This window comes from Gouania willdenowi, chromosome 1 (genome assembly GCF_900634775.1).
Source record: "Gouania willdenowi chromosome 1, fGouWil2.1, whole genome shotgun sequence".
Taxonomy (NCBI): Eukaryota; Metazoa; Chordata; class Actinopteri; order Blenniiformes; family Gobiesocidae; genus Gouania; species Gouania willdenowi.
Genome location: NC_041044.1, coordinates 18,627,014 through 18,651,257, shown reverse-complemented (window position 1 = coordinate 18,651,257; position 24,244 = coordinate 18,627,014). Strand labels below are relative to the sequence as shown.

Sequence of the window (24,244 nt, the reverse complement as noted above, 5' to 3'; positions counted from 1 at the left end):
CAGATAACCCATAAATATTTGGCAAAGAGGATATTTGGCACTTTGAGGACGTTTACCCTCTCGAATGCTCTTGTTTTATATATTCTTAGCAATGGCACCCCCTTACAAGCAGCCACCCCTCCTCGTGGCAGCACCCAAAAGCCCCAGATGTGTGTCCACCTCAGTGTGGGGGCAGGGGGTGAGTGACTGATGGGAGGAGGGAGGGACCCTGCTCTACAAAGACCTGCTCCTCTCAGTTACTGCTTAGTACACTGTACCAAAGTAATCTGACATCAATGCACTCTTCTTCTTCTTCTTTATATTATTATATCTCTCAGTCACATGACTTCATACACTTAATGAAGCATGAGAATGTGTGTTTAACTACCTGTTAGTGTCCAAAGAGGTGGTTTCCTGGCACTTGAATTACCCTCTACATGTGGGGTCAATATGTGCAATACTGAAGTGTGTGTGTGTGTGTGGGGGGGGGGGGGGGGGGGTAAAGTGGGGGCTAGCAAAGGGAGATACCTCCCTTTTTTTTTTTTACTCCCCCTCCCTCTAAAAAAGACACATAAATGAGGTGGGGGGAGAGCTACCTTTGTCACTCTGCTCTCAAAGCCACATCGTATTCAGAACTTGAGAATACTTTTCACACACACACACACACACGTTCTTTAAAGCCATCATTAGAAACACTGGGGCTTATTGGTGTTTATCTTTCTGGACTAAAAACCCAAGCAGAAGAACAGACAGAGCATCGTCACTACCACAGGAGGACTCTCTAACACTCCAGTGGGGAACGTATATCATTAAAAAAAAAGTCAACCTTACCAGAAACACACAGCAGTGCCGCCATGAGGATCTTCAACCCGCTCTACCTGCTGATGCTGCTGCTGCTGATGGCAGTGAGTGCCACGTCGGTGTCCTCCGCCAGGCCAGGTAGGACCACGCTCTCACACTGTAAACTACCGCTAAACACCTCGGAAAATACATATATATATATTTTAAAAGAAGTTCTGCATTAAGTAATAAAATATGGAATAAAAAAATCTTTTTTTAACACATCAACTTCAGACTTGTCCTGAGTTTTATAGATCCGGTTAAAAGTCTTGCGCGGCTGGGTCTTAATTAATTAATTGGTAACTACGGCAACCATTTTTCGTCGCATGTGGAAAAAAAAATGTTTTTTTTGGAAATAAAAAGTTAAAATATAAAGCTTAAACAAGATAATGATGTTGACATTCAAACACCAACAATCCAAAGTACATAATTCATCAATGAAAATGCTGTAGAAGGTGTTTATATTCAGGCAATGCAGTTGAATAATGAAAAAAAGCAACACATTTTCGCTAAATTAATTAGTAACACCTATCAATGTAAAGTGCTTGCTATTGCTTAGTTGAGCGTTTTGCAATTGGGGGAAACAAAATGTGGGCGATAGGATTTGACTTGTGATAGTGCAAACAGGCTGGTTTTGGTTGTGATAAACCCGGAGGACGTGATGGAGGACAGTGGGGTGGAGGGTGGGGACGAGGGGAGCTGACCCCAGGCGAGTCCCTTTTGTCTCCCGCCTCCAAGCCGCTCCTTTGTTAATCACGGTGGCCGAGCGTCATGCAAATAGGCCAGGCTTTATGAACATGGCACGGAGCTGCGGTGCCATGTGTAAAGGATCTCTGCTCCAGGCGTGCGGAGGGTGGGGACCGGGGAGACCCTCTGGAGTCATAAAGTCATCTGGCTGTTTATCTCTTCCTGGGCTTGGCTCGTAACAAGCAGAGGAGATTTATTAGGGAACTTTTAAAATAACCTTCCTGGTTGGCCACAGCTGTTTGGAAAATGGGCCCGGATAACAAAACAATGAGTTCAATGTGCAGAAAGTGACGTTTTGGGACATACTTTTAGAAATTACTCTATAAATAGTCAATTTTTTTTTACATACCAGCGTTAACATGCACGTTCAGAATTTTCTTGCTCAATGTGCACGACTATAATCCCGCCAATGTATATTTATTAGTGATAAACCGGTACATCAGCCGGCCGATATTATCGGCGGATTTTTGCGTTTTTAACGCGTATCGGCATCGACCGATGCAGGCTGTTGCGTTCGCCGATCTGCATTATTTACAGAGGCACGAGAAATATTTTTTACCCTTTCTTGTTCTACGACACCGGTTTTTAATATTTGTTAAATGTTTTTTTACTTGTTCTTGTTAATTTCAATAAATGTTTTTTTTTTTTTTTTTTTTTTAAAGAAAGAAATAACACTCATACCATTTGTTATCATCATTGTGTAAGTTTTAGGATGTAAATTGAAGGAGCAAAAGTAGTATCGACTCAAGAAAATCCGCAGTTCCTGTTGATCATCAACTAAAGCTGATGAAAAAAAATTAAACAGTCCTCCCCTATATCTACATTTACTAGCTACAGACCAACACACCCCACAAAATACCATAGTGCTATTAAACACAAATATTTATTTACTGTAATTTCATATTATTAACCATTGAATTTTGTTGTTGTTTTGTCATTTATTTGTAATGACTTGTCCCCTGTAAGCGTCACATGCCACATGGTCCACTATGCACATTTAAATGCATATTTCTTCTCATCTTTTTCCAGATTTCTTGAACCTGAGGAGAAAATACCACAGACACTACTGCCATTACAGACGGTGCCTTCCACTGCACTCCAGAGTTCCCTTCCCGTGAGGTAAGGACCAGTGCACCATCCCATGTGTTTCTACCATTTCCACAAAGCCAGCTGTGTGATGCTAAACCAGGTGAAGGCCTAGGCGTGGCGTAGTTAGGAAGGTGTGTGTGATTTGTGGCAGAGTTTTGTGTTCACACAAAACAGAGGCGCAGACATAAATCTTCTTAATGATGAACCTGAAGGCTTGAGACCCACGAGGCTCGGGGGGTTACAGCCAACTTTTGCACATGATGAATAGGTATTTGCTTTAACAAGGGATATAAAGATGTTTCTTTATTACAGGGGGAAGCAGAGCAACAAGGCCGACCCAGATGGATGAAGCAAACTTCAGTGTGTGGCAAATACAACACGCACGAATGGATCTCAGGGTCTGAATAAAACCTCGGAAGCGGCAAAAAAAAAAGAAAGTGTGGGATGCCGTAAAAATGCCAATCAAAAACCAAAATATTGCTGTTTCTGCAAAAAGACTCCACAAATGTGTGTTTGTTCCAAGACCATGTTCAGAGGTCTAAGTCCCCATTTATTTGTGATGGAAGAAGACTGAATGAGGAGATGAAGTGGCAGCCTGGAAGCCACACAGCTGAGCACCTTCTGAAAATTAAGGGAAATGGAGAAGTAAGGAACCAAAATACCATCGATTTTAAAATATTCTCAGGTATTTAAAGCTACCGACCAAAGACCTGGAAATAATCTTTAGAACATTTCTAGAAATGTTTTTTTTTTTTTTTTTATTGCATATATGCACTTCAGATGTATATTGATTTATGTTTTTATTAAAATTGTGATATAACTCTGGTTTGGTTTTGTAACACTTTTCTCCAAAACTGATAGGTCCTAAAAATGCTCTCAACTTATGGGACAATGAAGTCATTTTTCAATCATTGCTGATGGCACAGAACTAACATTATTTGGGAATAATTAGCGACGCTAAAGTAACTGGACGCAGAGTGTCTGATAATAAACATTTATATCACTGACAAAAAAATCTTAAAAACCTAAAAATTTGAAATCTATCAGATAGAAAAACATAATCATCCACTCATGAGTAACATCATCTCTAAAAATCACTGGTTTAGATGAACTGGTGGTTGGTAAGGTAATACTTCTAAAACAGCAAGAGGGTAGTATCACGGAACAGGCGTGTGGGAAAATGAATGGATTGGGTTATTGATATCAGATATTGGTCCGATATCAGCCCGAAAGAAAAAAAAAAAAAGCATCGACTTGCATATAAAATCTCTGATATTTTTTGTATTGGTTTCATTGAGATTATTTATGTTTTACTTTATTTTATTCAACTGTATAATATTCTTATGTGTTTGGTTATGATTTCTGTAACCCATTGGTTAATAAATGGGTGAGTTTTTCTCATACCAACTGTTGCTGACTATTGTTCTCTGAATAGTATCACTTGATCAAGCCTTTTAAAACATTCTACACACAAAAAAACAACTAATAAAAGTACATATGATTCGTTTTGATATCGTATCGGATCGATATCGGCTAATTCATTAGGCAGCAATATCGGAATTGCATTGAAAATGGAAAAGTTGACACCCATAATGTTAGATAAAGTGACTGCTTGGATGGACATTTTTAGTCAAACGTCTTGATGAGAACTAGGATGGTAGAGAACCTTCTACCTACAGTGCTCGTATCGTTTGAAGCCACATGGGAACAGAGTTGTAAATACTTGAGAGGTAAAGATGATGCAGAGTAAAGGAAAGAGAGCAAACAACACCAGCACAATTGATGATCCCATACTCTGTTTACGCAGATTCTTCAAATTGTTCAAACTCAACACAGCAAAAGCAAAGTTTTGGGTTTTTCCATTAGCTTCCACAAAGCTTTAGCCCTAATCCTAAAATCAATAGGGATGTAAAGATTAATCGTGAGGCAGTTAAAAATCGATTCAAAGGCGTCACGGTTCACATCAATACTCCAAAACTGAAATAGCAGTATTTATTATGTATCATGCTGATAGAATTTAAATTCCAAACTGAAAGACTGGACATTTTATTGGATCAGCGACGTACAAAAAACGCAAAACAATAACCAAACAACCAAATCAATGGATAGCACTCACACAATTTCCTGTTGATATAAAACAGCATTTAAGAGTCATTTTAAGGTGCTTCTTAACCCTTGTTTTCTCTTTGAATTGACCTGGAAAACTGATAACCTCTCCTTCCTCTGTGCAGACGATCTGTAAGACTTTCTGAGCTCACCGTTTCACTCACAATAACAAAAGCAGCAGCTCACACGGGTCACTAGGGGCTGTAATGCTGTGATAAAAACCCCTCACCTCTGATCTGTGACCCACGACTCTTCTCTCACCCCCACCCCACTCTGCCTCTTTAACGGTCTTCCACTTTCAGTTCACCTCCTCCTGCGTTATCTGTCCATGTCTGACAACAGGAGTCCTCTTGGCTTACTTTGTATGTACAGGTGCATTAGTTCTGTATCCAGTGTTTCCTACGGCTCCAGTTCTCTCCTTTAAATTCCTCTCTGAGCGACTTGGTGATCAGGCTCGTTGTCCACAGAGCTGGACTGAGGTCAGTGCTGAGCGGTGAGGTTGAGGAGCCTTTTGCTTAGGACAGTGTTGTGCTGTTTTAAATACTCGATCAGATCGGCCTGCTTCTCCACCACCTCCTCAAGGCTGGAGCTCCCTCTGTGGGATAAGGAATAGCAGGTGAGCTTCATCACAAAACAACCGAAGCACTGCGTCGTGATGTGTTTCAGGTATACACGTGTCCAATAAGAGGTGTGAAGAGTACTAATACATTCTACTCAACTAGAAGTACTGTTACGTAATTGAAATTGTACTCAAATACAAGTACGTCATACATAAAATACGACAGTACAAGTGAAAAGTAGCTCAATTAAATAATACTCAAAGTAAAAGTTACTAGTTACTTTCATTTCCCACCTTTATTTTTGGAAATAAATCTTGCCACGGTTCCCTTACACACAGTAAACATCTCATGTATAAACTTAAAAAGGAAGAGACTAAATCGGAACTAAATTGGAACTTAATTTATTTTCCACAAAATAATCTGTATAAAATTAAAGGTTTGTCAAAATGTACAATTGTTTTCTAAATAAAATAACACCAATGAATTCAATTCAAAATGATTTTTCAAAAAATCCCAGGCTCCATGTATAGCTCCATGTATGAACGCTAAAACACTGAGTGCTGTTGTGGTGCCGTGCATTAATGAATCTGGTTGGTCGGCTATGATGTGATGCATTTGATTGTATTCTGATCCTTTCATTTTTTGTCCGTTGATCATTTTAAAACAAAAAATATAATTTACTCAGTAATAGTTGGGTGTAGAAATTTCTGAAGTAAAAGTAAAATTATATATAAATATACTCAAAAAGTACAAGTACCCATAAAAACAACTCAATTACAGTAACTTAAGTACTTGTAATTAATTACTTTCACCAGTGTCCAATATATGTCGTACAGAATACTATATCAACACCTCCTGTTTTCAGTGTGCAGGCAGCCCCTATCATGGCTTTCCATGATACTACTTATACCTCACACACACACAGAAATGTGTGGTAATGTGGCTTCAGGTATGACACTTTGAGTCCTAAATGTTACCATGCTGAGTATTAAATCTCAGCCACAAACTGACAAATTAACCACAATACCTGCCATTAGTCATTGGAGTCGTTTGTGCGCACACCATAGTTCTACTAATAATAACACATCGGAAAGTAAAGATTGCAGAAGGGGAGAGTTTTAATGGCTAATTGTTGATTTCTTACTTTACTTGAAGTCTGAGTTATTCAACCTTTACACAATGATTTCCACTTGATGCATAACTCTGGGGGTCCCATAAAATAAACTCTTATTCTAAAGTTTTCTATTACAGAAAGACATTGTTGATGCTCAAAGGTCATTACAGTGGATTCCAGTGTTAAAAAGGTCACATTTGATGTTTTGAGGCGGCTTTCCTTCAAGGTCAGTGGTCCTGTTTACAAGGCGACTTGATAAACATTGCAAACTGTGTCTTTGTTTTTCTCCTTCCTGCTCCGTCCTATGTGCAAACATTAAAGGAGAGAGCATTGTTCCGTCTATTTTATAGCTGGCTGTAGAATCCACATCTGTGATAAAACAAAAGCCAGGTCCTGCAGGCCTACTCAGACCTTACATGCACAACACCAGAAAATGACTCAAAGTCCATCTGGGTTCGTCAGCAGTTAGAAGTTTCTGCAGAAGGACATTCAACGAGGATATCAGTGTTAAAAGCCAGCGCAAAACGTGCAAATACAAATGAATCAGCAGAACTGTTCCCTTAAATGTATTTCTTGCAGAAAACTGAAGCTTTATAGGAATGTCCATAATTCAGACGCCAAACGTTGTCAGCATATTGTCATGTTGAACGATTACACAGCATTACCAGCAGAGAAACAGGATTGGAAAGTGAGTCAGCAATTGTAAATGTAAAATGGATACAAGCCACAAAACTACACCAACCAGCATTTTTAAGTCCTGCTAATTTACATGGGTCACATTTTAGATGCTCATCTACGTGTGTGTGCCAGTGTGGAGTCCTACAAATAAAATGTCCACTTACCTGAAGCCCGTCTCCGTCGGTGAGCTTGTGATGCTGTAGTGTGAAACATCTTCCTGGCTCACATCCGGTGCAGCTTGCTCTGTGTTGAACTGCCTCACCTTGACTGAAAAACACACACACAACAGCTGCTGCTGTTATTTCTTAATGCAAAGCCAACAAATCAGCCACTTCTCGGAATCGGGACGATCAGAATAGATGTCTAGTGATCAAAGTTAACGTCGCTACTTGTGTTTAAAATCACAGAGAGCAGTTGGAGCTTCCTGTCGGTGGTAATCACTCAGGTGAGAAACAGCACACGCTTCATTTTTATGGTTTTCCATCCCTTTCGCACTCTTAAAACACACAGGCTGTTATATCCTGCACTCAGTCCTTATGGGGGTGCCATATCCTGCACTCAGACCTCTAATTCTCACACCCTAAACACACCTTTACACACAAGGATGAGCAAGCCGTAAGGTAGAGTGCGAGGTAGGGGGTGTGTGTGTGGGGGGGTGAATTTAATAAGGCTACAGTGTGTATCAGCAATGTATGTGAAGAGGAGCAGGGGGAGGAGCTGGTTGTGTATTGATAAGACTTGGGTGTCATTAGCTGGAGGAAATTGTCAGGGAGGCTCTAAAGAGCTGCTATCTTTACTTTGCTACAGTGCAGCATCTCCACATACACACTATCTAAAGAAATACTACACATTCCTGCATAATGGAGCCCTAAATCTCTCTCAGTGTGTGTGTGTGTGTGTGTAAATAAAGGAACAGTAGACAAGTATGTGTGAGAGGGAGAGAGATTCCTAAAAGCCTGAGAAATTAAGTAGTGAAGACAACAGTAGGTAAATCACATTGAGTAACAAACAGCTGATGGTCAAATATTCACAGTAAATGTAAATAAACAGAAAACGTATCAACCATGTATTAAAAGTAGAGCTGTCACTTTAACGCGTTAATTGTGATTCATTAATTACAGGAGAAAATAATGCGCTAAAAAGAAAAAGAAAAACTTAGAATAGTTTATCATCAGTATATTCTACAAACAATTATAGCAACAAATAACAACAGAATAACTGAGCATGAAAAGACATGGAATGTTTGTTTACTTGAGTTAGAGATGTAGGTATTAGGTGTACTTAAAGGTGTGTCATTTATGTTATGTTATAAATGTTTTGGTACTTGTGTTGTATTGTGTTTATTGATTTTTGACAAGTGTTATTGATTTTATTTGATTTTTCATTCTGTTATGTTGTACATTTTTGTTTGCTTTGTGCTCCTTTTTTAATTTATATTTATATTTCACTTTCCTGTCACAATACTATGAATGTGTGGATAATTGTGATTTTCCTACGATGGACCGGTGTACTTGGTCTATCCTGTGATATGAACTAGAATCGTCTCCTGTCATTGAAAAATAAATAAATAAAAATAGGCAGCATAACACGTCTTCTTTGTTTTCTGTGTTTGTTTGTATCATTATTATTTCTAGGTTTTATCCCTTTCAGTTAATGTCTACTGCTGCAGGTTGCTTCAAACTAACTGGCAATGCAACCAAATAGGGTTGAGATCCCACAATTGAGACACTGACTGTCGGATTAACGTTGTGTGACGAGATTAAAACCAAGCAAATTAGGTCTCGCCGAGGGTTTTTGCAATTCGGTGGAAAAAAAATAGTCAAAACAACTCAGAACATTAATAATACAGTAGCAGTCTCACAACAGGAAAGCCCTGATATGTACCTTGGGGTTGAGAAAAGGACCATTATATATGGAGTTCCCTCTAGTTACTGCTGCTGCTTCCTTTTTTTTTACACTGCCATAGGAATGAATATGTGTGTCTCTGTGTGTGTGTGGGCCCAGTGACAGGAGAGGGAAGCTTTCTTAATTTGTATTTCCTCCACATATCCATCCATCAGCATACAAACTCCACAAATATTCTAAATCAAATTACCAGAGTTAGTCGCTAGTATTACTCGTAGGCCTCAAATATTTGTCTCCCTCTCAACATCGAGAATCTCTACGATGACCCCAACCTGACCTCTAATTGTGCTATATTACATATCGCCTTAGCTTGGAAACCTCTTTGGTTTGCCATTTTAGTTACACTCAAATCAGAGTTTGCCTTTCAAATTCATTTGCTTCTCAACAGGTCCCTGGTTGGTGGGAATATTTTTGGTTTCCAGGTAATCGGAGCAAAACTGCACTTTAATACCACTAAGTGAGTTAGCACAGCAGCAGTGGGTGCAGTATTCACAAAACTGCACTGGGACTAGAGCGGTGGTTCCCAAAGAGGGGTACGTGTACCTCTAGAGGTACAGAAGCACTTTGTAGGGGGTATATGGAGAGATTTAACAATTATTTTTAAAATAATTGGGAAATGTTCCTAGTTCTTTTTAAGGCTATTTTGTTTACAATTTAACCACAAACTAACAGGACTATTGCATCATAAAATATATTTTCTTGTAATTTATTGAAACTTTTTATTTATCATTATTATTTTATTTAAATTATTTTATGCTGTAGAGGCTATTTTATCACACTTCTGACAATAGGACACAATAATTAGCTACATTTTGCACTTAATACTGAAGTAAACACATAAAAGTTGCATGGTATTTAAAAAAAATAATAATTCCACTTTAAATTACAAATAGACACATTGTTTTGAATTTGTAGATTAAGCCTCAGGGAACCAATGTTTGAGACAGTTAGGGGTTTAGAGAGTGCTCGCTGTTCCACAAATGAAAAAGCATATGAAACTATGAAGAAGCTACTTATGATATGAGGAGGGGGTACACATGATTTAACAAAAAGTAAAGGGAGTACATGGGACAAAAAAAGATTGGGAACCACTGGACTACAGAAAATAAGGTTTGTAAATGTGAAAGTCTTCTCAGTGAGAATTTGTGATAAAAATGCAGTGTGCTTTATTTTTAGGCTTTTGTGCTGCGTAAATAAACAAGGTTCACATTGACAACTTATTATTGAATATCAAAAATTCAACAGGAAGCAGGAATTTGCTGCGTTCAGTGTAGCATTATTAATAATATGCATTTGTGTGAGCATGCGCTACTGCTGTGCCCTGCAGCGCTAAAGCTAACTCCTATAGCCAGCCTGAGGAGAGACATGTATTCTCAGTCAAACCTTTGAAGGCCCTGGCATCACTTTGATGTGTATGAAGGTCTATTGAGGAGAACACATTCGAGTTAAAATGAGAGAGACAGAAACATACAGAAAACCTCACACACACACACACACACACACACACACACACACACACACACACACACACACACACACACACACACACACACACACACACACACACACACACACACACACACACACACACACACACACACACACACACACACACACACACACACACAGAGAGCACGCACTTCAAAGAGTCAGTCTTCCTGTATGGACTTCATGGCTGGAGGCCTTATGTCACTCCCTCAGTTCCTCCCCTAACAAGAACCTCTAATTTTCTTATCACCGATGATGTCCTCTGTGGTGTCACCTTGACTCTGCATCGGTCAGAGTGTGTGTGTGTGTGTGTGTGTGTGTGTGTGTGTGTGTGTGTGTGTGTGTGTGTTGGGTTTGTGCTGCGAGGCGTTGCTTGGTTTGTGTCATGCGTGACTGCCCTGATCTGAGCAGGAATGCGATGGGCAAAGAGAGACCCCCAATCATCAGCACTGTAAACATGGAGACAATAGTGTGTGTTTGTGTCCTACCCTTTGGTTAGGGTATATCCTAATGCTTCTAATCTAGTCTTCTACAATCTGTGCCCCTCAGCTGCCAAACACACCTTCAATAAGGATCCATTTACTAGAGATTGTCTGGAGCATCTTCACTGTAGATTTAAAGCAGCAGTTTGTTCAGAGCTACATAACTGTGGATCACTGTGGTCTCCATCATCAGTGTTGGCAAAGAATATGCTTCTGGCTTCAGGAATATTAGTCAAATTATGACAAATTTGTGAGTCACGCAAATTATTGTTAGCTTTTGGACTTGGATTACTACTTTAAAATGTTTTTGAATATTATCTCCAACATTGTAATATTTCTATATTTCTAAAGGCTAGTGCTGTGCCAAAATACGATATATTGCGATATTTCATCTAGCAGTACAATATCGATATACTGGCGCCAAATATTGATATTTATTTATTTTTTTGTATTACAACATAAAAGACATGGCGAAAACAATATATCGACTTTCGCAGAATCGCTGTATCGTGATATTATCGCTATCGGGGGTGGGTGGGGGTGGGGGGGCATAATAACGTGACAGTATCGTATTGTGAGGTACCTGGTGATACCCAGCCCTACTAAAGACACAAATAAGATCTTAAATTTCTAATAACGAGTACAGCTGCAGCTATTGAATATTTTGGCATCAATTAATAGAATAATCTGACAAAATATACTTTTGCTAAATAACATGTTAATTTGAATAACATACTGGTGTAAATATTAAACATTAAAGAAAATAAGTAATTACCAACACATTTGTTTTCATTAAAAAAAATTAAATACTTACGTAAATTAGAAAAAAACGTGCACATTTGTCAGGAAAAGATTCCACTACGTGTGGTGTCAAATGACAAATGGTTAATAAAAAAAAAAACAAGAAAAGAAGAAAAAATTAAAATAAAATGTATAAATAGATGTTTTTAAAATTGAATTACTATCATTATTATTATTATTATTTGACATGTATTTATTTTTAAAAGAAGGTTTCAAATTGATTGATCATTATTGTAATCAAGGTATTCGAGGACCTCGTTGCAGTAATAACAAGAATAATTAAAGTTTATTTTAGGATCTCTAGTTGGAAAATTTCCTCCAGAAAATCTCTATTTTAGCTTCTGGTGACAATATTTCATTAAACCAGGAAGTTCTTACATGGTTAGTAAAATTTAAAAAGTTGTGGGTTATAAATTTGCATGCTTTTGTTATTGTGAGGATTTTTATTTAAATGAAGAGGTGCAATAAAAACGGTTAGTAGTTTATTACTTAATTGTAGAAAAGCTACATAAGCAATAAATAATTTATTGTGCTTAAATAACTAACTTAGGTGGAAGAAGTCTGCACAAGCTCACAGTGAAAGACAATAAACACTACAAAAGTAAAGCACCTCAATAAAAAAAATTGATTTTAATGTTTGTTGTTTTTATGACATTTTGCATTTACTGTAAAAGCCACGGAAATGCTAAATCTGTTGTTTTAATATATCAAAGCTTACAAAGGGCTCAAGAATTTCAAACACTGAACCAAATGGGTAAAAATACAATACCTCATTGGTTCTAAGGGATCTGATGAAGTCCGTTGGAAGAGATATGAAATTTAGTTGCTTTCATTAAAGATTGTATTAAATCTTTTTGAATTAAAGCCCTTATTTTGGAAATTATTCAAAATTTTCACTTGCAATTCTTGATAGAAAATTCTTAACTGAAAGCAAAAATTATCAACATCACAAAAAAGTTAATCGTGGAAACCGAGTGGGATAAATTGACTTTTGGTTCCATGTGTTTGCATGCATCAAACCAATGGAACTTCAACTCAAAGAGCAAAAGATTGCTGAGGAAAGAAAAGAAGATACTTTTCACTTTGAAAGCCAAATGTGAACACTTCGAGGTCTGAGGCCTTGGAGGATCACACAATGGATACGTAGATGGGCATGAGTGTCATCCACCAGAACAGGCAGAGTGCTTGTATCGGAAGCAAAGAGTCAGCACATCAGTGAGGACAGGGAGACAGAAGAAGGCTGGACCGGGGCCTGAAAGGCTGATTGTCATGCTGTCAGGTCTGAAAAGGGCAGGGCAAGTATTGTGATGCTGATGCACGAAGATACAGCTTGGGGGGTAGTGCCTCTGTTTGGATCTAATGTAACTACGGGGTGTGTCTTTTCACATGAAACAGCTGCTGATACTGTTTTCATCCACAGCAAAACCTGAGCAAGAGGCAGGGATGGACGTCACTGCATCATTGCAGACACACTGCAATCATGCTTCAAAAATTTCATCTGCAAAAATATAGCCTTAGATCTGTAGAGATCCATCATGATTTTTTTTAATTTTTCAAACTTCCCACTCTAAAATAAACCCTATTAATGTGTTAACCTTGTGATGAAAATCTACCTGCACAAACCCATGGCAGTAAAAATGTTGTGCCGTCCCCAAAGTAAACACACAAAACAGCAAACGTACACAAAATTACTCAAAAAAATAAATAATACATGCACAAAAGGACAGCAAAAATACACAAATTTAGTGCAAAAACAAATGGGATGAAATATACACAAAAATAACAGGAAAATAAACAAATTCAGAACAAAAATAACTCCAAAACAACAACAAAAATACACCCATTGGTGCAAATTTGAGTGCACATTTGGTCATACAACAGGACTAACGTGTGATTCATGAAACATTCATATTTGACCAATCCCACCGTACAAATTGATAAATCTGGTGGCTGAATTCGATCGTTATTAACTTGTTAAGCACTCTTGGTTGGGAGGCCCCGCCCACTTAGGTAGAACAAAACAAAGATGTGCTTTTTGACAGTGTGAAAACTGGAATTAAAGGAGCGCATTTGATCGCTTTGTGGAAGAGAATCAGTTACTGAGTAGTTGACGTCTGCCCCCCTGTGTGCTGTGAGCAACTTCACAACAGAGGTCCTGGAGACACGCACGGATATGACGTTTTTATCGGCCTAAGTCCACATGTTTTAGGCAATAAATATCACATTAAATGAAATTAATGATTGAAACACTTTAAGAAAAACCTTAAAAATGACTAAATGTTGTCCCTTGTCTGTGTTTAATATGCCTATACTACATCACATTACTGATCATTGTACCACATTTGTAAATGTTCGATGAACTATTTTGTATTTACATTTAAAAGCCTGAATGAGGTCCTATTTCGCTCAGATCTGAATGTATGAATGGTTGATAAATCAGGGCCAATGACTCATAACAACAAAAATACACAGAATAAAACAAAATAATACTAAGCTTAAACAAAAATAAAATATACAAACGACTCCAAAAAACCAACAAAACGACCAAAAATTGCACATAATGACTCTTATAACACAAAACAAGAAAAATGTAGAAAATGACAACAAAAATAGACAAAAAAACAAAAAATGTACATATTAACAACAGACTAAACCCTTTATTGCTCCTGTATTAACCTTCAGATTGGCCATTATTCCAAATGCTGAGATGAAACTCTGATAGTGTGGCTCATAGATAACTGACTGAATAAACATCAAGGAAGGAGGCAACATCTCAAATTAGTTGCAGGATTTAATCAAACCATTGGTTGTTTTTTTATTTGACAACGCGTTACTTATTACCTGCGTAATAGATGAGGCTCGACACAGACACCAGGCACTCCAGCCCCAGCACAGTGAGCAGCATGTAGATGTGCACAGCTGGACTCACATCAACAGCCTGAAGCAGCAGTAGCAGAGCATTTCCTGTCCACACAGAAGAGACAATCACATCTGCTTCAGCATATTGCCCCCTTGTGGACAACAGCAGCTAGTGCAGTTGATAATTATGGGCTGTGTCCATATAGTCCCCCCATCTCCTTTCCTATCAACTTTTCCATAGCCCTGTGGATGACGTCATGGGGTTAAGGAAAGGTGTTAGGAGAGGAGTTAGGGAAAGGCCATCACGTTTGTTTTAACAATCAAGACGCACTTCAAATAGGTGACGTAATAATTTGACGGCCGCAAAGATTAGTGACGTTTGCCGTGGATGATAAAATACAAATTTCCAAAAATGGACTAAAAGCACATTTTTAACACTTTCCGCTGATATAATCTAAAAAAAAATCACACGGTCTAAATGTAAATCAAAGGAAAAGAGGCTACCAGGCAACGAGGAACAAAAGTGAAACTAAAAAACCGTCACGTTGGGAATGGTTGCTCACCTAGACACCTTCCACTAACAAATATGAATTATGTTGAATAAAATATAATGTGGGTTAAAATGTCTCTGATCCCTTTTTCTTGAACCACAGTGTCTCTTTTCTGTCAGTTATAATCTGATAATATGTCTTACATATCATAATATATGGGTTTTAAACTATTTATTTAAAGTGGTTCAAGGCATATTATTGCATTGGTAACTCACATGATCTCCGTTACTTATCGTGCGTTTCCGTAAGCACTCGGGTGTAATGTTGTCACCGCAAGGAATTGTGGGTCAGCATTATCTCGTCTCCTTTGGTAAAGGATGCATCAGTATTTCCTAGGCTAAAGGAAGTAAAAAAGGAAGCATTGAGCCTATTTTCCTGAGCTTAAAGAGAACTCGGACACTGTTTATCATGGTCACCACTTAAACACTTGAAGGAACAGTGGATAGGAAAGGAGATAGGAGGGACTATTTGGACGCAGCCTATGGTGTGTTCCTTTACCAGCAGAGTGTGTGATGAGTGGCAGGTGTTTGAGGTCCTTCATGTTCCTGTAGAAGAGCAGGTAGCCTCTGATGCGGGCTCGGTTATGGTGGTGCTTCACGTAGGCTGTGAACAGAACCACCAGCACCCACAAACACACCTTCCCGAACACAACGACGGTGTCGCCCTGCACGCTGCCCAGGATCTTCATACACACCTCCTCCTGGCCAAACTTCAACACACACAGCACTCCCACACACACAGATAAGACCACGTACACAACCTGTAAGGAGAGATAACACAATGAGATTTTTAAAAATGCACCAAGGGCTAAACAGTGAGCGGAGATTTAGGATTAATATCAGATTGATTTTTGGTGTGAAACTATTACAATAAAAGAGAAATGATACCAGATCATTGCTGATGTTTCCACCTTTTTTTTGCGATGCAGAATCACATTTTACTTTCCAAAATAAAGACAATGTGAATTCACTTTTATTCTGGTTGCAAAAAAAGGAATGGATTTCCATTTATGAGTTTATTTCATTGTAATCATATACAAATCAGAGCTTGTGTGTGTCCTACATGCAGCAGAGACAGCAGGCTGGCGTGACACGAAGTGGGAATGGTCTGAAACTCTCTCCTGATGGCAGAGTGGAGGGCATCAGCAGAGATCAGTGGACCTTCCACTAGAGAGTCCTCCTCCGAGCTCCTCATCAGATCCACTGAGGAAGGTTCTCGCTACATCACCAGAGTTTCAAGGGAAGAAGAAAAAATTACGTACTGCAGCAATAAAAAACTTTTTTAATTTATTCTAAAATTAAAAAAAAGGTTGTGGCTATTCATACGAAAACTTATTAATAGACTGCTAGCCCTCATTGGCCAGTTTAGGTGACGTAACAGGTGCACCACGTGACTTAAAGTTCCATCAGTTTTATTTTAGCTTACATTTATTTTTAGCTACACCGCTAAGCCTTTTATTTTAGCCCTATCCCTAACCCTAACCCAGGAAATACCTTAAAATGTAAATTTTTTTCATATATGTATTTTTAAAGGTGGAATTTGCCATGTTAAAATGAAAAAATATATATGACAAAAGTGGGATTTGAACCCACTTAGTGGAAGGAAGGACCCTTGAGTGCGGCGCCTTAGACCACTCGGCCATCCTGACACGGTGAAAAAACACAGGCACATTTCTGTAGAAAAGGTCAGGAAAACGAACGTTTCCATATCAATAGTCCCGGGGTCTATTGACACGTTTCTGTATTAATAGACACTTCGAAATAAAAAAAGACTGCGATAAGATCCTATGTTTTTGGTAACCTGATCTTCTCTCTACACACTCATCCCTCTAACATTTCTTCATCCAAAATGTTTCTCTTAATGGAAAATGTCTTTCCAATTAAAATGGTCACGTCTTTAAAAAAAATTGTCATCTCCTCCTTTATATTATCCACAGGTTTGTATCCAGGGAACTTTACTACAGACGTCAGTAGATGTTTGAATGCAGATCAACCTCTCAGTGTCTTTCCCTAAATGCTCTGTATCCACAATGTTATAAAAAAAAAAACTACATAACATAAACATAAAGCAACACAACATTAGTAATGATGTGAGCACGTCTGTGGCGTGTGATGTTACTAATGTGTTTCAGAGAAGAGTGTTCAGGTTTATTAAAGTGTTTAGAAACAGTGTTAAGGTGGGCGGAGCCAGGTAAAAACCCAGGGTTTCTTCGATAAAACCCGCCAGCGACCAGGTTTAGTTCGGACAATGTTGCCATGGTAACATACTCAGAGAAGAACATACCTCGCGTTTAGGAATGGGACACTCAGAGTTTCCCTGATTTGAGCCTGAACATACTCAGAGTTTGAACATAACCCGCTTTATGGAATACCCCTCAGGTGAGTAAAACTGAATTATTTATATTCATACTATTTTTAAACATGATTCCCACCTTTTGCTTGAAGGGAATATATTATTAACTTGGGAAACCTGTTCTATCTTTCTTTCCTTTTTTTTTTTACATTTTTACCACAAATACTGCAAATTATTATTATTATTATTTTTTTGGTTTGTTTTTTTCAATTACTGTAAATCCCACAAAGGTGTCAAAGACCTATAAAAATGTAGTACGACATAAAGACAACTAGAATGTTGACTTAGAACTTTAGAAAGCCCGACATCTAAATATAACAGTACTTTTCAAACATTCAACCAATACTCCACATTAAGGTCACAAAGGAGTGGAAATTTTCTGATAAATTCAAGAATATTTAAAAGAAAAAGACTGCCAATTTCCGGTTAATTCTAAAAATGTTATATTTTTGAATATACCAAAATTCCCAGTTCTTAAATTCACGTGGAAAATGTTCTCCCCTTGAATACAGCATTACCAAAAAAAAAAAAAAAGAAATAGCTAATATTTAGAGCAAAGTGTCTATTAATATAGAAACATATACATATAAAAAATACATATACAAAAAAAATAAACATTTAGGGTATTTCCTGGGTTAGGGCTAAAACAAAAGGTTTAGCGAGGTAGCAAAAAATAAATATGAGCTAAAATAAAACTGACGGAACTTTAAGTCACGTGGTGCAACTATCACGTCATTTAAACTGGCCAATGAGGGGCGTTCCGTATGAATAGACTGGCAGGTTCTTCATACGTTTCCGCATGAATAGCCACTTACTATTTAGAAGTGAGAAAAAAGGTCGTAAATGCATTTTAAAAAATGATTTTCTTAAATGTAATGAGCAACTTTTTAATCACTGTGAATTTAATGATTTCTTATATACGTGGCACAAAACATTAGGTCACATATTAAGTGTATATGGCAGACTACAGCCTGAAATCTGGCTGTGACGCAGGGTTTGTTATTGTGACATAGTTGCATTATATTGTAGAATACACGGTAACACTTGTTTTTAATTTCACAGCCTCACTCAGTAGTGGAACGATGTCACTAATGGCACTAAACCAGTTTCCTTTAAAAAAAAAAAAAAAAAAACAAGAAAACACACCATCATGTGAGGATTTACACGAGCGGCTACAGTTCAAACAAACAAACAAACACACACGATCATAATCATAATCATGTGACAAGCTAACAGCTGGAGCTCAGCCCGCTCGGTGGTTGTCATGGTAACCACAGGTACGTACCGTTTGCGGCGGGTTTCTCCGGGTGTCCATGTTCCTCGATGTTATACGTTTAAGTCAAACAGACACAAACAACAAGAAGAAGTGACATTTTAACGAGCTCTGCTTTCTAATAGTAAACTTCCTGTGTCTCATTTCTCTGGTGCCGTGGAGAATTGATTCCTGACACAATAGTTCCGGAAGTGACGCGGGTCCTAATGTCTCTTTTGGTCTGTTTATAAATTGTTTTGACATTACTTCTCTCTTCGCTAAGTAGACATAATACATGTATATTATTTATTTATTTATTTATTTATTTATTTATTTATTTATTTATTTATTTATTTATTTATTTATTTATTTATTTATTTATTTATTTATTTATTTATTTCATTTATTCATTTATTTATTTATTTTTAAACATATGGCATTTGCATTCAGACACAGGAGACACGTGTACTTCTCATCTTTTGTTCAACCAGCAGAGGATAACTATAAACTCAGTGGTGCTGTATCCTTGCGTCTAACATATACAATAAACACTGAACAAAATGGGAAGTTCTACCGAAATTATAAATATTAAATACATATCAAAATCAGCAGCTCAACCATACTGTTTAAAATATCCGTTAACCGACCTTCTGTGGAAATATTTACATGAATTATCGATTACTGTGTTATTTCTCACCCCTATGTACTATACTTCCACACATTGGAAACTCACACTTTCTTATATAAGTTCTTTAAATGTTTTTTGAACTGGTAAAGGAAAAATGCAACTTCCAGAGACATGCAAACCAAAAAAAGCCTAAACCTCCTGCTCATAGGGAATCAGTGACAGTACAAGCTGAGTTCAAAGTCCTGTTATATGAACCTTTTATTATTTTATTATTTATTATAGTGACACATTATGATTTGACTTTGAAAAGCAGGAAGCATGTAAAATAAAGAAAATGTTGGTTGGTTTTAAACCAGTTGTGAGTGGACTAAATCAGTGGTTCTCAAAATGGGGTCTTCAAGAAGTAGTTTGGGGGTTTCTGAAATAAAATAATAAAAGAAAAAAACAACCTTTTATTTGTGCTGTATCATTACAAAACGTGTGTGACTACGTGTGAGGACTGATGCACCAATAAAACATATACTTGTATAGTATATGATACTAGACATGACGCTCTGCTGTATCACTGTGAAGTGCGATGGCTGTTTAAATAGAAATAAAATTGAGCAAAAAAAACATTTAATTTTGTTGTACATATAAATGTACATATTATGTTATACACAAGACTAGTGCAGGCACTCATTTAATGTACTAAATAAATATGTTCAAAGATTAGATCATTCTTATGGGATTCAGGGCTACAAATGACAGTAAATAATAAATTATGTTTAACTAACAAGTATAGAGCCCCTGGACTAAATGACAATATATAACTTAACAAGTTGAATATACCTGTTCGTGTAGTGTATATGAAACCATTTACCAATGCTATCAAAAGGTAATGAAAAAAATAGGTTTCAATTGTAATTGCAGGTCTTAGTGCACAAAATATAACTATGAACATTTTATTTAAACTATAATAACCACATATCTATACTTTTTCATAACTTCATTGTTATAAATATCTGTATCATATTTGAACATTTTGTATTATTTTAGTAAACATCTATCATATTTGTTTATAATTTGCATATTTATATTATTATGATTAATCTTACTTTATTTTTTACTGTCTTAATGTCTTTATTTTTACTTAATTATACACTTATTTAATGTTCATTCTTTCTTTCATCTTTGTTAAACATTTTATTCTTTTATTTGTTGATTTTTCTTAAGTGGCTGTAACGTAAGCAATTTCCCCCTGGGTTTAATAAAGGAATTCTGATTCTGATTTTAAATTGTTTTTTGCTGGACATGGTTATAGTCCATAAGGCCACTGCTGTGCAATACAAATAATGAAGAAAAAAAAGGCGTCATCCCATTTAAAACATTTTATTGATAAACATATAGTTGCTATAAAAGATTGAGCTCATTTCCTTTGAGTGATGAAGCTTTCAGGTTTCCATAGAAACGGAAGGAAGATAAGAAGTTGAGCCGAGACTCGGGGGAGGCAACACTTGTGATCGAGGCAAACACGGGAAGTTTTTAGGAGAGCAAACTGCCAAAGGAGTGGGACGATAATCACCGGGAAAAGCAGCAAATAACTGGACGTCATTGGTTGAACTTTACTGGAGAGGAGCGGGTGATTAGCAGACGCTGATCCAATAAACATTTAGATTCGCTGGTATGGAGCTGTGTGCTTCAGGTCATCACACATTGCATTTGCATGCACAGATTCTCTCTCTCACACACACACACACACAATGTGCTCAGACCCAAAGGTCTACGAGAGCGTAAAATACTCCCACACACACGCACACACACACATTCGCCCTCACATTCATTACATAAGGCACTGGCTGTGATGCAGTTTCTCAGAGGAAAACAGGGACTAAAATATCCTAAAGGGAAAATATTTTAAATCTTAAAGACAGGAGTCATTATTTAACACCATGCAAATAAAGAAGATGCTTAAATTAGCCAAATCACCCCCCCCCCCCAAAAAAAAACAAAACAAAGAGAAGGAGAGACGAAACACAAGATAACATCCCTCTGAGCAACACTCACAATAACTTATATAAGCTCTTTTTCATGCAAAACTGTAAACACAACAGCAAAACCGAAGGAGAAGATACGAGTAAGGCATTGATAAGGTCACGCTACTTCAGGTTATCCAACGCAAACCTATTTGCATCACACTCAGAGAGTGCACGTCACATGATCAGTGCAGTTCAAACTCAGGGGCAGATGTGTTAAAAACAAAAAAAAAAAAAAACAGCTGCGTTTAGCAAAGCAGCGTGTTCAGCTGGAGACACACCATGTGTGGGTGTGCACGTGTACAGTAACAGTAATGTTTGTGCATGTAGTGACATCTCGTCCACAGATCAGTCCAATTTCTGTCATAATCCGCGTCAATCCCACGTGTGTGTGTGTGTGTGTGTAATTGAGGAATAAACACACGTTTCCAACAATGTTCCAGATAAATCCAGTGTTTGATATGTGGCTTTCTGATCGGCTGAATGAGACGAAAATATTGATGACGTTGCAGTTCCAGTTTGATGTGAAGGTGAATCATAGAGTAGTTGGCTGACCTCTGCCTGCAAAACAAACACACGCACGCACGTTTACGTACCCTGATGAACAGTCCAGTCATCTGACAACCAACTTTGAACATTATCACCATGTGACTACTAGTACAGACACTAAGTGCACCATACATACATAAATCAATCATTCCTAATGCTGAGATCAGGTAACACTAATGTGTTTCCCCACCTCGAGATGCAATGTAGCACTCGTGGCAGCTCAGCAGTCCATTACGAATCCTGACGTCAGTTCCCGCTGAGGCGTCACCCAGCTGCCCATGGCACACTCCACACTGCACCCATGGATCCACACCATGAACAATAGATACACAGAAAGATGAAAAGGTAAACGTCTTGTAAAAATATCTAAACACTGAAGAGGGCGTGTTAGAGCCTGATAAGTAGCGATGTCATTTTTTAAAAAATGTAATAAAACCCGAAATGTAATAACTGGTCAACAATGTAACACAAGTGCTGAGCCCAAAATGTGATAAAACCCAAAATATTACAACTAGTTAATAATGTATCAAGATGCTGAGCCCAACATGTTAAAAACCTTTTCGTTATTACGTTATGGGGCAGGCAAAACATTTTTCCCCTAATAGTGTCAAAGATTTATGGATTAAAGGGCTTATTGCTTCAATGTAGAGCGTAGTATCATACAGTGTATGCATAAATATTAGGGTTGCACATCTCCCTGTGATAAACAATTCGATATGCATCTTGATTAAAAAAGGATATCCTTATTATTACAGACCGATTTGATACAGTGTAGGAATTATACGATTTGTTTCTACAGTAAATATTTGTTGTAGATATTTTATAAAATAAAGAAACCAATTCTAAAGTGAGAGTACAATATTTTCTTTTCAAATATGTAAAAGAACCACATATCCCCAAGCATTGTGGTTTTATGGCACTGACAAAAACAAAAACAGAACAACAAAATCACATGTCACTGTATTTATTTTTAGACATGAACCAAAAAAGTCTGGCTGACTCATTAAATGGGAACTCCAGAGGTAAAAGTAGCACAGAATACGAACAACAATGTGCAACATTTCAGCCTGAGGAGCTTGAGGGTTCTGCGCAGTATCTTTGCTGTTCCTAGAACTGCACTTTTCTGGACCGAGATGTCTGATGTATTTCCTGGGATCTGCTGGAGCCACTCCTCCAGTCTGGAGGTCACTGCCCCGAGTGCCCCAATGACCACGGGCACCACTGATGCCTTCACCCCCTAGGTTTTCTCCAACTCTTCTCTGAGCCCCTGGTATTTCTCTAGTTTCTCGTGTTCCTTTTTCCTGATGTTGAAGTCGTTGGTATTGCTATGTCGACCACAACAGCTTTCCTCTGCTCTTTGTCCACCACCACAATGTCTGGTTGGTTCACCATTACCATTCTGTCCGTCTGTATCTGGAAGTCCCACAGGATCTTGGCTCGGTCATTCTCTACCACCTTTGGAGGTGTTTCCCACTTTGACCTTGGGGTTTCCAGCCCATACTCTGCACAGATGTTCCTGTACACTATACCAGTCACTTGATTATGGTGCTCCATGTAAGCTTTCCCTGCCAGCATCTTACACCCTGCAGTTATGAGCTGGATTGTCTCATTGGCCTCTTTGCACAGTCTATATATAGATACAGTATATATATATATATATATATATATATATATATATGGACATATATGACAATGATTGACAGCCGCGGGTCTTGAGTAGCTCTCTCTGTCAATAGCATAAGCAGTTACGTTGTGAAGGAAAGCCAAGACGCCATTGAACTTTTCCGTTCAGGTTTTACGTCTTTTTTGAGCTACTAGTACTAGTACTAACCTTTATGATCTGATCATGTGAATAAGACGTTGGTAGAATTTCCAGCGGGAAAGATACTTAAGTTTGTGGCGTAGCTGAGCTGCGTAAGTCATCAGGGTAGTACGCTAAATGGGTGGGAGCGTGTTACCATGGCTCCTCACTCCAAATGAGGTCAAATTTGCAAGATGGAGGCGCCCCTAAGCGCCGTATTTTGGCTTGAAGAACGTTGACTAGGAACAGCTACAGTGCACACCCGCGATACCCGATCCATGACTCTGAAATCAATTCATCCTGGAATTCATGGCTAATTCCTATTGATTGAGGAGGCTGCTACCGATGTAGCCGTATCGCTCACACATATCCGGTCACATCGGTTTATCGTTCACAATCTTAATAAAAATGTGTGTGTGTGTGTGTGTATATACAGCTTTAATATATA

The 24,244-nt window shown here is 37.9% G+C and overlaps 4 protein-coding genes across 9 annotated transcripts in view; 1 reads left to right on the top strand and 3 right to left on the bottom strand.

The window, feature by feature from the left end:
* Positions 1–860, bottom strand: part of marchf1 (membrane-associated ring finger (C3HC4) 1) — a 49,275-nt gene extending 48,415 nt beyond the window's left edge. The window contains exon 1 of the mRNA XM_028444329.1: positions 811–860. The gene's annotated coding sequence lies outside the window, so the exon portion shown is untranslated. The remainder of the gene's footprint in view (positions 1–810) is intronic.
* Positions 834–3,362, top strand: apela (apelin receptor early endogenous ligand). The gene is made up of 3 exons (XM_028444414.1): positions 834–918; positions 2,596–2,685; positions 2,968–3,362. The coding sequence occupies exons 1-2, from the start codon at positions 834–836 to the stop codon at positions 2,682–2,684; spliced, it is 174 nt and encodes a 57-aa protein (XP_028300215.1). The 3' UTR covers position 2,685; positions 2,968–3,362.
* A 1,271-nt stretch (positions 3,363–4,633) lies between these two features.
* Positions 4,634–18,994, bottom strand: tmem192 (transmembrane protein 192). Its single transcript, XM_028444379.1, has 6 exons — positions 18,837–18,994; positions 16,262–16,417; positions 15,698–15,959; positions 14,631–14,753; positions 7,278–7,380; positions 4,634–5,356 (listed from the first exon to the last, which is right to left on the bottom strand). The coding sequence occupies exons 1-6, from the start codon at positions 18,864–18,866 to the stop codon at positions 5,242–5,244; spliced, it is 789 nt and encodes a 262-aa protein (XP_028300180.1). The 5' UTR covers positions 18,867–18,994; the 3' UTR covers positions 4,634–5,241.
* Positions 18,995–20,804: 1,810 nt separating this feature from the next.
* Positions 20,805–24,244, bottom strand: part of LOC114461825 (LIM and calponin homology domains-containing protein 1-like) — a 46,478-nt gene continuing 43,038 nt past the window's right edge. For all 6 annotated transcript variants that reach the window (XM_028444265.1, XM_028444271.1, XM_028444288.1 and 3 more), the window contains 2 exons: positions 22,186–22,288; positions 20,805–22,007 (listed from right to left, as the gene is read on the bottom strand). In XM_028444265.1, the coding sequence (XP_028300066.1) occupies positions 21,982–22,007; positions 22,186–22,288 (129 nt within the window). In that variant the 3' untranslated portion in view covers positions 20,805–21,981. The remainder of the gene's footprint in view (positions 22,008–22,185; positions 22,289–24,244) is intronic.

Coding starts and splice junctions, on each gene's coding strand:
- tmem192 (XM_028444379.1), bottom strand. CDS start 18,866: ATGGACACCCGGAGAAACCCGCCGCAAACG. Junction 16,418..18,836: donor GGAGAAACCCGCCGCAAACG/GTACGTACCTGT, acceptor CTGGTGATGTAG/CGAGAACCTTCCTCAGTGGA. Junction 15,960..16,261: donor GCCTGCTGTCTCTGCTGCAT/GTAGGACACACA, acceptor CTCTCCTTACAG/GTTGTGTACGTGGTCTTATC.
- apela (XM_028444414.1), top strand. CDS start 834: ATGAGGATCTTCAACCCGCTCTACCTGCTGATGCTGCTGCTGCTGATG. Junction 919..2,595: donor GGTGTCCTCCGCCAGGCCAG/GTAGGACCACGC, acceptor ATCTTTTTCCAG/ATTTCTTGAACCTGAGGAGA.